The sequence below is a fragment of the Erithacus rubecula genome (genome assembly GCF_903797595.1).
Source record: "Erithacus rubecula genome assembly, chromosome: 1".
In the NCBI taxonomy this organism is placed as follows: Eukaryota; Metazoa; Chordata; class Aves; order Passeriformes; family Muscicapidae; genus Erithacus; species Erithacus rubecula.
The window spans coordinates 27,268,507-27,285,524 of NC_136658.1; the positions used below are offsets into that span (position 1 = coordinate 27,268,507).

Genomic DNA, 17,018 nt, shown 5'->3' on the forward strand with positions numbered 1-17,018 from the left:
CACTGGCACACAGAATGGTCTAGAACTGCTCACACATTTATAAATAATACAAATACTTAATATCATTCGTGTTCTTAAAATTTGTCAACTCATTTCCTGTAATCTCTGTTCCCTTATGTTACACGTAGCTTTAGAAGGTTTTCATTCCTGAGTGATATGTCCTCATCCTCTTTTAGTGTGTATTCTTTAATCTCATGAAAGCAGGTTCTGTTCTTATTCTGTGTACAAATCTATCACCAGAATTTATAACCTACTTCATAATTTGCACTAGGCTCAGGTTTATAAACCTTGCCACCTGTATCTCTTGCTCAGTGCAAATACAACTTAATAATGTCTTAATATCATAGAAAAATATGTGTGGAAAGGACCTTTTATCTGAGCAGCACCCTGCTCAGATAAAAGATAACTTTAAAGGCCAGTAAGGGATATTCTCCAGCTGAGTTTTACAAACTACTCAGTTGGAGACCCCACACATCCTGTAAGCATTTGTTTCAGTGCTGAACATCTGTTAGGGAGAAGAATTATTCCTGCATACCCAGGAATACTGGAAACTGGAAATTGCATTAGTTATTTTGTAACCTGGCACTAAGAAAATTCTGGCTTTTATACATCAGACAGTGCCCATTAAAAATCTTGACAGTATGAAGTACCAGATCCACAAAGGTATCATGGCACCTATCTTGCATTCACATGTCTAAATTTCTTTTTAGCTTCTGCACAGTAAGTAACAACTTCTTAAATGTTGTGATCTTTACATTCCTTTTTGCTACTTGGGGTTATTTCTGCTGCAGCCTAAGTAGGCTGCATGATACTGATGCTTATGATACTGATGACCAACTTGCATCTTTTCCTTTGACTTTTTGAGGATTTGGATATCTAAGGAATAATCTAGTTCTGATCAGTCTCAGGTGTTGTGGACAGAGGCTTTATTTTAAAGAAAAAAAGAGTCAGTGTTTTCACAATATTTTTTCCTATCACCATTACTTAGGGATATGATGTCACAGTTGTAATACACTCTTAGCTATGCTTGTCTGCATAAAGGACAGTGACTTTCCTGCTGATAACAAATGGGCAGGTTTGTCTATGACAGGTTGTTCTGGCATTTCAAACAACCCATGTAGAAAGTTCAGAGCAGCACCTCACTTTCAAGTGGCTGAAAAAGGGGTGGCCTCAAAGCAAGCAATTTTAAGAAACAGCTCTCTCCCTGTATTCTTACAGAGTGTGTCTGACTAGATTTAGAGTTTAGATAAATTTGCATTTGCATTGAACTCAGAGTTATGTGCAACTTAAAACAGACTGAGCCTGGTATTCATTAAGCAGAAAGCAGATTTATAGCTGCTGAAGAATTGGCAATTTCATACTGGTTTTTAGATAACATAAAGCTTCCACTAAGTAAAGGTTCTTTACTGGTCTTCAAAGGTCCTAGCTCCTGAAAGCATGTACTTCAGCATGGAAAGGTTTTCCCATGTGTAGAGGAACTAACAAAGCCATGTTTCCTTCAAGTATGTGCTCTTTATGTCCTCAGATCTAATTAAGTTCTGAGCAGAGCCTGATCTTCTTTGTACACCACCATTACTGATCATCCAGTCTGGAGGCTACACATTGTACATGTAACACCAGCCAGGTGGCTCAATAGACCTAGAGCAGGTAGAAAACATGACAACTGAAATCTAGCTGCTTCAATTCTACTAGATCATCAAATCACTTATCCTCCTACCTAATTTCTGGTTTTGGATTTGGTATTTCCACACTTCTGTCAAATCAGACTGGCTTGGACAAGCTCAAAAATTATTTATGGGAGGCATAGGCAAGATACTGTAAGAGCTTTATTTCCTCAGAAAATCAGGTTAAAACTTCTCTGATAATGGATTAGATTCTTTGCCCTATCCAAAGATCACTTAAGATAAGCCTTGGACAAGGACTTCAAAACAATACAAGATAAAGGAGTCAAAGGAGGTTTTAACCTGTATGATGACTGCCAAGAAGCTTTTGTTGAAACCTAAATTTTGGCAGGAGGATAGCAAATACCTCTTATATTTGGCTGTGCTTTTATATCTGCAGAAGGAAGAAGCTGTATTGTTAAAATCACTATGGTGATTGCATATCAGTTGATAATCTCTTGCACTCTAGAGGTCTTGATTATTAAGTTCAGACCAATGAAAATGGTGTTAGGCATATTCTATTCTAGTAGTTCTGACAGAGAAAGATAGCTGGCTCCAAAAATAAGTAAAATTGACATTTAGATATGATAAAGCCTCTTGTTTGAAAGGAAGATGATGCTGAAATTGAATAAATTAAAACTGTAATTCCATTCTTAATTAGCTTCTTAAGGAAAAGTTAAGCATTTCCCAGCAGAAGGTACAGTTAACCACTTCAATGTCATAAAAATGCCATAAATAAGAATTTGTCAAGAATAAAACACTGCAGCTTGAACAACAGTTTTGCAAGGATTGGAATTTTAACCTCCAGCCTGGTGTCTCCATAGTAATATCAAGAAAGGAGAATTGAAATTCAAGTTTATTTTTACTCGTTATACACCACAGCTTTTGTCACAAACCTCCTAAAAATGAATTGTGCATATTTCACCATCTTGTCTCTCTGTAGACAGATGGATATATCTAAAAGGCTCAAATTTTTGAACACAGCTCATGATTTTTGAATACCCAGTTCTCTTTTGTATTTTGGAGTTGTACTCCCAGACAGCCTTGTCGTTCCATGTTGGATTTGGTCCAGTTTTCAAAGAAAAACTTTGGCATTATCCATTGATGCAGATAGGCAACTCTATATATCATGAAGTCACACAGAGATGTCACTGAGGTGCCTATATATGTTTTAGAAACCTACATCAGGATGTTGAGTTGTGGGATTTTGAGAAAGAATAAGGTTTACAAATCTTGTCTTTTGTGAGAATCCAAAGCTTTTAAAGAAATCAGTCCTGTGCTGGTACATTTGATCACCTGCAGTGTACCAACCCTGTCCACAAAGAAAGAATAAATAAATTTAGTTGATTTTTAAAAGTAGGAAAGTATTTCCCTAATTTAATTGGATTTAAATGTTGGAATGGTATACAAAAGTAGGACTTCAGTTGTTTCTCCAGTCCTTCAGACCCCCCATCTCTATCTTCAGTACCAAATGAGAAATGGAAAAATAGAGGGCTGAATGTTTAGCACAGTGAAGAATGAATTCTGAAGCAGCTGCTTCCATTCTTTCAGACTTCATCTGCATTAGCAGCAAGCCAGTGTTCTGGAATTGTGTGCAGCTGGCCAGAATCCATACATGGCTTCTGCAGAGAGAGGTTTTAGATTCTTTACATTGACGTGAGGTTTGCCCCCAGCCCAGATGCTTTGCCTTTTCAGGTGTTATTCAAAAGATGAGTTGTTCCTCATGTAGGCTATATATATATGCTAAGCTTGCAAATCACATCAAGGGCTGTTTTCAGTTCTGGAAAGAATACAGGAAGTTGCCTTTCCTTGACAGCTTTTGTCTCAAAAGCATATTTTCTCCTCAAGCAATTATACCATATACCTAAAAGCATAGCTGTTTCTGGTGCACAGTCTCAGAGCTGTACACTTGAAGACTTTATTGTTTCTGATACAAATAATAGCATTCATTGCAATTCTTTATTCTGTAGCTGTCTACTGTGTGTATGTTTACCCCAGATATTTTGGTCATAGGACATAAGTTGCTCTCGAGTGAAACTGTTCATGGAGTTAATGGCAAGTTATTGACAGAGGGATTTCCTGAGCCCCACTCATAATATTTTTCTTATAATTGTGACGTTGTTTTGGAATTCCAGAATTCTGTGCAGGATGTATTACAGATGCTGCAAAATTTACACCCTTTGAATCCGGAAGGTGTGCATTGTGTTAGCATGCCTAAAACAGAAACAAAACAGCTGGTTTAAGGTCCCTGTGACACGGTGCTGCTGGAGAAAATCACCACCTCTACTCAGTTTCCTACTGCCCCTGCTGCATGAGGCTGTGGTGTCCACAGCACAGGATGGACAGTGCAGGACCTATAGGCATTCAGAGCCCAGTGTTGCCACACACCCACCACCAACACATTTCACCACAGGCTGCTTGGCTGTGAACTGAAGCATCTGAGAAGCAGAACTAAAAGGCTTCTACTGCTTCTGCTGGGTGGGATATGTTCTTCCTGGCAGAGATGCAGATGCACAGTGGAGAGCAGTAAGTCTTCAGGATAGTTTGGGTAAATCTGAGAAGTACTGCAAGTCAAAAGTGCAATACTGCCTCAGTAGCTTAATCAAACTTACCTTGCCAGCCCTTGGCCATAGCAGAGTAGGAAATAGCAATATTAATTCATTTACAGGAAAGCAATTCATTCAGACACCTTTCCCAGCCTAAGTTGTTAGGTTTAATTTCTTTCTGTGTCTTTAGTCAGAATAACCTTGTTCTCATAATCCTGTCTAGACCCATCCATGCAGCCAGGAGCAGAATTGGTGCTGCCTGAGATTTGGAGATTTTCCTTTAAGATCAGCCTCCTTTCCTGTAGCAAATGTTTTCTCTTGTACAGCAAACCACATTTAAATTTGTAGCTTGACAGTGACAGAAATGCTAGAAGCCCCCTGGTTTCATTTACAAAAACTGATATAACTTCATTCCATATATTTTGGCAATTGTCTGTGATGTACTGTTGTGTGTCTGGAGACATTCTTACCTAAGACAGCAACAGAATTCAGTGACTGTTTTATTTTGTAATTTATATAAATTTATTTTGCTTGTAAAATGATGCAGAAGGTAAGATTTAGGAGAAAAGTGTAAGACTTTACAGATTTCATATTAAAAATTTCAAACACCTACAGTTTAAGTCTTTGTAATCCAGCAGACAAATACAGAAAGGACTGCTGAGAAAGGTAACTGCAAAAATTACATAGGGTGCATGCCAATGGAGAAAAAGTTAAGATATAGCCTCAAGTATGTAATTAAAAGTAGTGGGATTATATTTGAAAGAGTTGAATATTAAGAGCAACACTTTGATAGAAATGAGTTATCAGTGCTACTGCTTGGAATGAACAGGCAATGGGGAATGTCTTAAGAGAAATTCCTGCAGATAGACATTTTTGAAACTAGACCAAACAGAAATACAAACACCAATTGGGAGCAATTATTCTGCATGGGAGGTGAACAGGGTGAGGTGAACAGCGTGATAAAGTTAAAAAATATAAGAAATAGAAAAGACTTATAAGTAAAGCACTTCTGTATCTTTGGGGATGAAAAGTGTTACAGGAACATAAAGCACTGGTATTTATTTTTTAACAGATGGACCAAAGAAACCATCAAAAGATGACACATATAAATCTACAAATGAACAAGCGTAGAAAATGTGGGGGCTTTTTTTCTTCTTCCTCTTTTTTTTTTTTTTTTTTTAATTGAAGCAAAGTGAACTAGGCTAATTGATGCTATTCAGAGACAGTATGAGGGATTGATACATCACAGTACCCAGCTATAGAAGACAGCATGAACTTTATAAAAGAAGCGAGCAGAGGCTCAGGCAACTCTGGTCCCCACTGGAAAACTACTGAGCCTTTAAAAAATAAAAAGACAAGATTATATGATATTTAAAGTAGGATTGACCTTAATCTATGAAGTTGTCGACCCATAATTTGCAGGTGACTTAGCACACAGGTGAAGCTGTAGAATTGTTCCGTCTTTCTCAGTTTTCAGCATTTTGCTTCATATTAAGGATTCAAAATGTAGATACACACGTGGAGCAGACGAGAGTCTGTTTTGTCTCATATTTGAAAAACATTCTATCTTCTGTCTTACGTGCTACAGGTATCCAATCTGAACCAAGGGGGTGTGAGAATTCTGTGTCTATCGGAATGTTGGTGTCAGAGATACAATATGCAATAAAAAAATTAAGTGCTGAGGGGCATGGTGTGTTGGCAAAGCATAACTCCTGCATCTTCCAACAACAGGAAACTACATTAAGGGACCACACATGCCTCACAGCTCCCTGCAGTGCTTTCTGGACATCCTGAGAGACTTTCAGATACTGTCAGGGACTTTCAGATATGGTGAGCCTTCTCAGACCAGCTCATCAATATAGACAGGTACCTTACCTGATAATTAAGAATCAGTTGTGAATCCTGCCATTGTAGGCAGCACTGTGTCTGGAATCCTTTTTTTATAAGCTCTTCCTTGCAGGGGAACTATTTATTTATTGCAATGTGCCTCTCACAAAGCTGGGGCAGTTTGACAGAATAGAACTCTAATGGAAAAAAAAGTAGATCTTTACTGCTTTATGTCAAATGTTTGCAGTAACTTGCTTCAGCCAACACGAATAACTTGCCATTACTCTGCACTAATTTAGGTATCTGTAGAAAAACACTAAGGAAAAATCCATTAAGGAAATTTTTCAAGACATCAAATAAGTTAAAGATCCAGGAACAGAAGGCAGCCTAAATTTCACTTATGATACACCAGGTGTCTTTGGACTTATCTACTAGATATTTACAACAATACTACTAACAGTAATATCTCTATGCTAGACATAGAGAGAAATATTTTCTTTTAATGATGCCTCTTAACAATATTCCTTGTTCTCCTAGGTTTGCACCATTCCATCCCAGCCTCCTCAGCCTACTGTTGTTCCAAAGCCAGTTCAATCTGTCATACATGCTCCATTGCAACCAAGCTGCCCGGGCCGAGGCAAGATGGCAAAGCTCATCAATCCGGAAGAGATGACATCCAGGGATTATTACTTTGATTCCTATGCTCACTTTGGAATTCATGAGGTAATCTTTATTTTTGTTTCAGCAATTGTTAAATAACTAAGAATATAATAATTATTATTTCTTTTTTACTTATTTATCTGTATCTCACTTGTTCATGATTATATTCCCCTGCCTTTCCTCAGATGATTGTGTAGTCTGGTAAAGTGCCAGAGATATCACCCATTTCTCTGAAAACTTGTACTCAAAACCTCTGTCCCACCCAGATTCTCACTGTAGCTGCTTGTGCAGTGGTGAATTTCACAAGTGCATCAATGCAGTGCATTTATGAGGGCTGCAAACCAGCCCAGCCACAGCCAGGGGCACTCCCTTGTTGCTAAGCTGGGGATTTTGTTCTCTTGCATGTTTGAGCACAGAGATCAGCAGAACAGCTACTCAGCTGACATAAGAAGCCAAGCAGTTTCTTCACTCCTGGCATGTTACTTGAATGCACAGGCAGCATTGGTGGGAACATTGAGCCCAATCATCTCCATTAAATACACTTCTGAAAAGAATTTGAAGTACTTACTATCAAAATGTTGACTGTAGACGAGTTCTAAAGAAGTCACTGATACCTTGTCCTGCTGATATTTTTGTGACACAAGAGGATGAGATCTTTAAGAGCAGGATGCAAAAAATTTGAAATGACTCAGTGCACTCCTCCCAAACAGCATAGCAAACAATATACAAACAATATCTATTAATAGCAAACAACATATATTTCCATTACTCTAATAATTGTTTGTGGGGTGTAAACATAAAAGATTTCTATCTGCCAGTAACATCTTGACAGCGTAGTATTTAGAAATTCAGTGCAAGAATGGGAGAAGATAAAGAAACAATTGAGTGGGAAGGAGACCTGGAGACATTTTGAAGACGTCAGAGACCTTAAATCAAATGGATCTCCTGATGGAAGGATAGAGCCATGGAAATCTCAGGGAGTGCAGAGAGCATCTTGCTGAGGGTGGCAAGTTGGAGGTTTCCTCCTTGCCTGCAGGATCTGTGTCAACATGTAAAGGAGCTGCTAGAGGAGGCTGGCAGACTTTGAAGCATCAGGGGCATGAGGAGGAGACTGACTGGACCTTCTCTGAGAGAATGAAGGTACAAGAGCCCAAATCCCCAACTGTACTGAAAGGAGAGGCAGTCAGTCTGTACTCACCAGGTTTGGAAGTGGGGACTCCTCTCACAGTGAAGGCTGGGAACTTGTGACTTCTGGCAATGAGAGGGAGGCTCTTGATCCACCTGCAGATGTCTGGCTACAGAACAGAGTCAGTGTCTTCATTGCAGCTGAGGGGCAGGAAGGTCTGTCCAACAAACCTCCAGAACCAGGTGGCTCTGAGCCAGGGAGAAGCAGTGGGAGCAAGTAACAAGTGACAGCTGCCAAAGGCTCCCACCTGCAGGGTGCAGAGGCCCCCATCTGCTGACAGCAACTTCTGCCAAGGCATTTGGATCTGGGACAGTGTGGAGAGGCTGCTGATATTTGTCCATTCCTTAGACCAGCCCTTAGAGCCTGCTGCTGCTGTTCTACATGAGCACTAGTGAGACCTGGAGCATATCAAGTGTCACTGGGCAGCTCTTAGGATGATGATCAACAGCAAGGTGTGCCAGGTGGATTTTTGCCTCAATTCTAACAGTTCAAACAAGGACTTGAAGAGAAATGTTACCACAGGTCCACAATTGCTTGTGCAACTGGTGTCGGTGGCAAGTTTTTGGTTTTTATATCCATGGGACCCTCTTTGAGGATAGAGGTCAGCTAGGAAGAGGCCAAAAGGCATCAGCATTGACTCCTGGGAGATACCAGGCCTCCAGATGGACTGCTCATTGCAGCGTTTTCAGAGCAGCTGTTCAGTCAGTTCTCAGCCCACTGCACTGGCCATTTATGTAGTCCACAGTTCACCCATTTTTCAATGAGGGTGTTATGAGGAAAAATGTTTAAAATTTTGCAAAGAATTCAAAATTAAAAACACCCATTCCTTTTCCCTCATCCAAAAACCCCATTATTTCACCATAGAAAGATACCAAGTGCTCAGTCATCTCCAAATCCATGCTGAACACTCCCAGTCACCTTCTTGTTCTTAATATGTATGGAAACAGTTTCCATGAGGGTGTGCTCACACCTTTCCAGTGGAGATGGTCTGCTCTTTGTCTGATACTAAATAATGCTTTTTGATAAAATTAGCCTTTTATTCATCTGCAGTTACTGAGCACACACAGTGTCCTGCCAAGACAGGTAAGTAAGCAGCTGATATGTGTAACAATCCAGTTCATGATTGCCTCAGATTGCTGGGCAGTGAATGGAAATTGAAATTAAAAATTTAAAAACTGATTTGTCTACTTGCTTAAATTATGAAATTAAGCAATAGTACAAGTAAACTTTCAGCATTCTAGACATGACTGAAGCATTTTCAGAAAACTGAAGTCTGTGTTGAATGGTCTATACTTCTCTTAAAACTTGCACCTGGGGCTCGAGCTGGGTCCTCTTTATTGGTACAGTTTGTCTGAGAGATGTACAAGAGAAAGCAAGGTATCAATGGAATTAAATGCATGTACTGCTGCTGTCAGTGCATCAGAAATCAGCACCTAACAATGGCAACTCAAACTAGTGAGATAGTAGTCTAGGGGATACATTAATACATAATCTTCTGGAAACTGATCAGATAAACAAGTGGACAGAAGAGCAGTGAGGGAGGACCTTGCAATACAGAATTTCTAAGCTCTGCTATGGACTTCTGCCTCACACTGGGCAAGGCTGTCAAGCCTTCTCTCTTATAATGCCTTATAGAACAATTTCTCTTTTGTTCAAAGAGGAACCTCAGAAGGTCCCTCCACTGAGCCTCTGGGTTGTGCATGATTTAGGAGGAAAGGAATGCTTGGATTTCTGTGTGGCTTCTGTCTATTCCCAGGGCAGTGCTGTGGTTAGATTGCATTCTGGTTGTTGATTGTAACAGTGAAGTAATAGCAAAATAAAATCATACAAGGGACATCATGCTGCTTCTTAATAATTCAGCTCTAAGTGTCTGGTGGTTTACAGTTGCTTCAATGTGTGCACCTCAAAGTACCTGAGAAACCCTTCATGTTGTGTATTAACAATGCTTAAATGACAGCAAGGGAATGCATTCAGCAGCAGTGTGGAATGCATATAAACATTTCAAATAGTGACACAAAACTTTTATTTTCATCACAGGAAATGTTAAAAGATGAAGTGCGCACATTAACCTATAGAAACTCAATGTATCACAATAAACATGTTTTTAAAGATAAGATTGTCCTCGATGTTGGAAGTGGCACGGGAATCCTCTCCATGTTTGCTGCAAAGGCAGGAGCCAAGAAGGTATATGGGGTAAGAAGACTTTCACATTTTGAATTTGTTTGTGCATTTTGCCTGAAAATTTGGCTTCATGATTTAACTTTTCTTACTTGTCTTGGTTTGAAATTCTCCTCCAAGCTCATCTATGACCTGTTTTATAGTGACTTCAGTGGAGTTCTGTCATATTCCTTGACTTGCACTACTGTGCCTTTTCCAAATTGGGATATAAATGTCTTTTTATATGTGGAACCTTTGGTGATCTGGTAATATTCATATTTCTTCTTGGCTGAAAAAAAAAAAAAAGTTAAAGAGAATCACTCCTACTCAGAGGGGTTAAGTGAACTATCTTGCTTTTTAAATTTTCAAGGTCTGCAACTCTGTAGTCTTGGAAACAAATTTCCTTAATACACTTTCCCCTGCATATTACAACTCAGCAAATTGTGCAAGAAAGCATGTGCATGTTTTCCGTGCCAACAATAACACTTTTCAGAGGCAGAAGGAAATTATTACCTTAAATACATTGAACTTTAGGAGCATGAATGTGCTGTTCTCTGCAGAGAAGTCATTTTGGAGAGCATAGATTTGCTTACTAAGTATATTCAAACTTATTTGTACTGACTCTAAAATGACAAATGCAGTTTCTTTTTGCTTTGGATTTCTGTTTGCCTGGAAGACACATAGCAACATAGAACAGGGAAAATAGATCCTATTTCTTGGTACACTTCAACAAAATTGTTTACTAAAACTTAATTGGGTACATCTGTGCATCTGAAGACACTGATGTCACTGAATACCCAAACAGTGTGTCTTCATTAACGGTAATGATACATGAAATGCCATTTCAATTCTCAGGCTTATATTTTCAAAATCCAGTGTTACTTCTGAGTATCTCATTTGAATATCAGACTAGAGCATGAAACTATAGACAGCTGGAATCAAAATGTGCTGTAAAAAGTTTAGGAGTTTAAGCCCGAGACCGGCAGCTGGGGTGTATTTTATTTTTAACCAAGTATTACTTATTAATATGATTTATTACCTCAAAGCCTCAGGGAGGACAAAGCCTCAGCTTTCTGTGATGCAGAAATGCAGGTCTCATGCAAAGATGTTGCAGTGCTCTAGAAGTATAACCATATACAAAATGATGATGCTGTGCTCCCACCTTCCTATCTCTCAGATCCCTGGCCATATGGTCTTCCTCCCTCCCTTGTGCTGGCACTGGTGCTTAGCTGGTTCTGCCATGAGCCAGCTCACTGGCAGAAAATTCACCAAGTAAAAGAAAAGTAAATACTTTCCCACGTTTGTTGTTGTGGTGGTTTTTTGTGTTTGGGTTTTTGGTGGGATTTTTTTCCCCCTTTGGATTTCCTTAGAGTTCAGGCTTTACCTCAGGCCTTTCTAAATCTCAGTGGCACACCAGTGCCAGCTCACCCATGGACTGTTCATCACTAAAGCTGGTGGGTGTGCTATGCATGGAACTTAGCTCTCAGAGGAACTCCCTTAGGTGTGAAACTCTTTGGCTACAGCCAAAGAATTTCAACCTTCTTGTCAGATGAGCTGTCTCACTGTGAGCCCTGTACACAGCAAGCTGCAGAGTGGATTTGTGTTGGACACGCAGCCATTTCAGATACCTAGCAGTGGCAATCTTATTGGGAGTTTATCAATTGAGAATTTATGGTCATATTTCCCATTGGAAACTGTGAGTGTTCCATTTAAAAAGCAAACATTTGCCATGAGTTATTGCATAGAGTGCGATGTTCAGTTTCTTCTCTACAATTAAATGTGATTTTTCAAATAGCATAATGTGGGAACTGTTGACAAATGCAGTGTTGGTTTTTCAACTACAGAAATCACTCTCCTCTTACTCACACCTTCCCTCTTTGGGTTCAAATTCATCCACTACTCTGTCTGGTTCTTCTTATTCACTGTCAGAACTTATTCCTTGCCACTACCTAAGCCAACTGCTAGAATTATCTCTGGGTCCTCAAGAGATGTAAATCATAGAATCATTAATTTAAAGCTAAAGTATCAAGTTGGCCAAGGACATGTCCAGTCCAATTTGGAAAATCTCCAAGTATAGAGACTCTAAATACTCTCTCAGCAACAATTCCAGGCCTAGAATCAGCAGGAATTTCCCTTGCCATATCTCGTGATTGTCCCTGTCTTGTCCCTGTGCATTTCAGAAAACAGTTTGGCTTTACTTTATTTGCAAGCTTTGGGATACTTCTAGATTGCTATTGGATTGGGGGGGATCTCTTCTACAACCTGAAGAGAACCAGTTCCCTCATTTTCTCTCCTTTCTTCACCTGCTCTGAGCCCTAACCCTTGTGGGAGGGTCCCAATGTGCCGTGCAGTGACGTTCATTTAACAGGGGAGCTGTCGTAGGAAATGTAGAGATGAAATTGGCACATAGCTGTCAGTGTTTAGAGGGGCCAGTGGGAGGTACAAAATACATAAAATATCCCTTGAAGCCTTGGTTCATCTGCTGCATTTAGTCCTACAAAATTCAGGACAGTCCCTGCAGTAGAACTGTCTGAATTCCGTGGTGTCTTCAGACAAACAAGACAGTGCAGGGAAGAAGGAGTTAAACAGAGAAAATGAAGGCTGATGTTAGATGTCAGCTGCTTTGTATAAAAAGGTGGTGATGAGGACACAGCCCAGGGGAAATGTGGCAATCTTGTGACTGTTTCAGAAAGAGACCACAGTAAAAGAGGAGACATTTGCAGCAGAAGATTGAAGACTGAGAAGTAAAATGAAAGCCGAGGTGAATATGCACACAGAGAAGCAGATACAGCTGAAGCAATTTAATGGCCTTGCTGGGACCACTGCTATTTAATATCTTCATTAAGGACAATAGAGAGTGGGATTGAGTTTACCCTCTGTGAGTTTGCAGGTGACACAAAACTGCTTTGTGCTGATGATACGCTTGGGGGAAAATGCCCCACACAGAGGAATCTTGTCAGGCTTGAGGACCCCATGATTTTCAACATGGCCAAGAACAGAATTCTTCCCTAAATCAGGGCAATCCTTGGAAGATCTCTTCAAGCCCAAACCATCCTATGATTCCGTGACTATAAACTCAGGTGCAGACTGAGTTTGGATTGAAACATGCACTTCTCACAAAATCCAGATGCTTTGCAAAATAAGACAGATTTGAGCAGATCGCTGACTTGAAAGAAAACTGAGAAAAAACCCGACAACACTGTTTTTTCCTCAATTTCTTCACCTACAGAATTCAGTTTTCTTTTTTCTGAAATGATTCACGTTTTAAAATAAAATTCAACCACAGTATATAGTCCAAGTCAAAATGCAGATGAACAACTTTAGTCACCCTTAAGCAAGTTTATTTTCTGAAATATGTATTCCTTCATGAAAAATTTAAGTGTTGGGGTTTTTTATTCTTTTTCTTCTTTGCATCTGAAGGAGATTTTTGGGAACCTGTTGTCATTCATGAGAGAGAACTTTTAATTTCTTTGCACCTTCTTCTTTAGAAAGTTTGGAAAGTAACTGCCAAACACCTACATACGCCTTCTTTATCTAAAAACCATCCAAAATGGGCAATGGAATTGAAAATACCAGGCAGATGTGAATAAAGACTGGGAAAATGAGTATAATGGCAGTAACTATAGACAGGGCATACAGTCTGTACAGTCCACAGTAAGGGAATGACCTGGATGGAGCAAAATGACAGCCCTCACCCCAAAGGATTTCTTCTTTGAACTCTCTAGACTGGCACTCAGGTGTTCCTTTCCACAAGCCAGTTTTGGTCTATGCTTAGGCCATTGTGCCAGACATTTTAGGAATTGTTTACATCCACAGACAAGCTAAGCAGAATCAATGTGTTCCCATGGGGACTGGGATTGATATTATGACTGCCATTTTGTCTGTTCCATGCACAATATAAAAAACAATAAAGGATTTGTGTGTCCTTGCATCCACTGTCCTGCCATCTCTGAGGTCAGGCACAATTTAGCTTTTAGAGATTAAATGAGATTCACTGGGTATATAAACCACTTCATTAGAGATAATATAGTTCTATTTGACATTCCCATAGGGGAATTAGAGAGACAAGGATTATGCAAAGTAGTATCGTCCGTTTAATGCCAAATTTGGAAGAGGTAAATTAGGAGCCAATTCAGTGACTATAAGCAACTTTGGCCTTCATGACTTTCAAGGGGCACAAAATCCAGAGAGGTTCATGGAATGTAGGTTTTCTCTAAAGGATATTAAAGGTCACTGCAAACATGCTTTTATGCTACTACACAGATTTTACCAGGTTTAAGGGCAAATCTAAAACTAGGAGGCACTCTGTAATTATTTTCCTAGAAAAAGCCCAGAACTGGTCAGAAAAAAAGCCATGCAGATCTGGATGTTCTTGTAAATACAAAATTTCAGTAGTTTCTTATGTGTTAAATGCCTGCATTCTTTTGGAATAGCAGCTTTGCTAAAGCATACAGATTTTTCACATAGAAAACAATTGCTTCTTGGTGTAGAACAGTACTGGCATATTTGAATTTTAATATTATTCACAAAGTTTGAATGTATTTTGTTTTAAAATACATATGGAAATGTAGCATCATCCTAACTCATTCCATTCAGCAGATTTTTGTGGGGGAGGAGGCAATATTCTAAAGTAGCAGGAATAAATTAAAGATAATTAATAAATTAGGTACATTTTTTACATACAAACTTTTTTTTTTCACCTTTCAACAATTTTAAAAGCAATCTTTTCTACAGAAGCCAGTTAAACTCAGACACAGACTGCAGTTTAAATATTAAAATATCATTAATTATTTTCCTCCCCACAGGTTTGATTTACTCTTTATCAATGGTTGCATGCTCTGTAGAGTCTTTGCTGCCTTCAGCAGATATTGTTTTCATTCACATAGCTGATCTCTCTAACAGATAAATTGCTCTTTATCTTGCTTTTCTTTTTTTCTTTTTTTCTTTTTTTTCCTAGATTGAATGCTCAAGTATATCTGACTACTCAGAAAAAATTATCAAGGCAAACCACTTGGACAACAGTAAGACATATATAATTTTTTTTTCAGGACAAGGAGAAGATAACAATTTTGCTTTTTCTGATTAACTTATGTCGTGTGTTTTACATGTAAATGCTAGTTTTGCAGAATTTACTTATGTAAATACAAAACTAAACACCTCATTCTAGGCACTACAGCAATGCCTAACAGGAATTACTGTTACTTCTGTACTTATCAGAGACAAAAGAAGTACATAGAATTTATCAATGGGAAGTCTGGTTTAGCAAAGCAGAAGGAAGAACCTATATTAGAACTGAACTTACCAAATTAATTCTGCAATTTGAATTCCTCCTTCTCTCTTAGACAGACTGGAAATGCAAACACACTTACTGACATTCAAATTGAAATAAAGTTTAAGGCAAAAATTTTTCACAAAATCTTCTGACTCCCACTTTAAGAAAATACTTTTTTCAAAACCTTATCAAAACACACACACAAACAAAAATGTTTGAATCATAAAATAAAAATATCATATCAAACTTTTTTGTGCTTGAAAAGAAAGCTGATGAAATTTCCAAGTATATGGAAACTACAAATTGAAAAAAAAGAAAAAAAAAAGCCCCAAAATCTAGAAGTAACCCTGAGCTACTGAAAACCCTAAGCACAAAATAATCCCCAACAAGTTCTATTTCATGCCTTCAGTCCTCCTACAAATCATACCACACAAGATATCTTTGTAACAACCTAAAAAATCAGTCTTTTTTTAACTGAGGCCGTGAGACAGCTCCTGTTTAAAAGTGCTTTTTGTGCAGAGCTTGCCTTTGCTGCAGAGCAGGTCATGGCTGGGCTGTACCAAGTGCCCCCACTTTCAGCTGTGTCTGCACTGATGCTCTGCCCACACACAGGCAGGGATGGGTTCCTGTTCTGCTTCAGATCTGTTCTAATTTCTATTGCTGTCACTGGCAGTTTCTCACTAACCCCGAGCTCTCTGGGAGGAATATTTATTGTACATCACAGGAGTTGTGGGATACAAGAGGCCAGTGTATGCACCTCTTGGTTCAGGAAAAGAAGGAAGCAAAGGACCAGAAAACACTCTTCTCCACAGTAGGGATAAGGCCCTAAAGCAGTGAGGTGCTTGGTTGTCCTGAGCCTTGGATGCAGAGGCCATATGTTCCCAGAATGGCTTTCATCCCCTAGAGGCACAAATTGCACCCCACAAATCAGTGTGCGCTTGGATTTCCAGCAGAGGAGTTGTGTGCAAAGGGACCATTGCCAGAATGAATTAGAAGGTTCCAGCGTGCTCCAGAGGGTGCAGAAGGTATTTATCTCTGCTTTCTCCTCCTGTTTCTACAAGGAGAAAGTGACTGGGAAACTGTGGAGGCAGGAGCAGAGCCACCTCCCTTTGGGAGGAGACTTGGCAGGACAGGCTCAGCATTCTGCCTGACTGCAGTTTGGTCTGCAAACTGCACACCTGAACCAACATTTGCATTTTCACACTCTACACTCACCCACACTCACTTTTATTTTAATACAGCCAGGTACTGAGCCAATGGAAATTTTCTGATTTTTCCCCCTCCAAGTGTTTTGAGAAATTCAGAGTCAGCAAAAGGGGCTGAACCGAGAGAAAAGCCACTGTTTCCAGAAGAGATACATGCAATACAGCTGGGGACAGCACAATCTGTTCCCACATGATGCCATATGAAGAGAAGGGAGGTGGGAGGAACCAGTGCTGCTGCAGCTGCTTGCACTGTGACTGTTCTTAGTGTAAACAGGGGGCTTCAGAGTCTGCTGCCAACAGTGCTGAACAGCAGCTAAACAGCTCTAAACAGTGCTAAAATTCACCCCAAAAGCATTGGGGCAGTGAAAATTCTTGGGAGAAGAGAGAACTGAAGAAACCTCATGGCTGGAGCTTGTAGGCATGAAGAGTCTTCAGTACATCTACAGATGAACTGTTGAATTCCTAACTGTGAAAGAAATGAGTTTAAATAATGACAAAGAGAAG

The 17,018-nt window shown here is 39.4% G+C and overlaps 1 protein-coding gene across 5 annotated transcripts in view; it reads left to right on the top strand.

The window, feature by feature from the left end:
* Positions 1-17,018, top strand: part of PRMT8 (protein arginine methyltransferase 8) — a 57,768-nt gene that overhangs the window by 24,985 nt on the left and 15,765 nt on the right. For 4 of the 5 annotated variants that reach the window (XM_079333404.1, XM_079333405.1, XM_079333403.1 and 1 more), the window contains 3 exons: positions 6,572-6,757; positions 9,918-10,073; positions 14,995-15,058. In XM_079333404.1, the coding sequence (XP_079189530.1) occupies positions 6,572-6,757; positions 9,918-10,073; positions 14,995-15,058 (406 nt within the window). The remainder of the gene's footprint in view (positions 1-6,571; positions 6,758-9,917; positions 10,074-14,994; positions 15,059-17,018) is intronic. The other variant, XM_079333406.1, reaches the window with a different exon arrangement.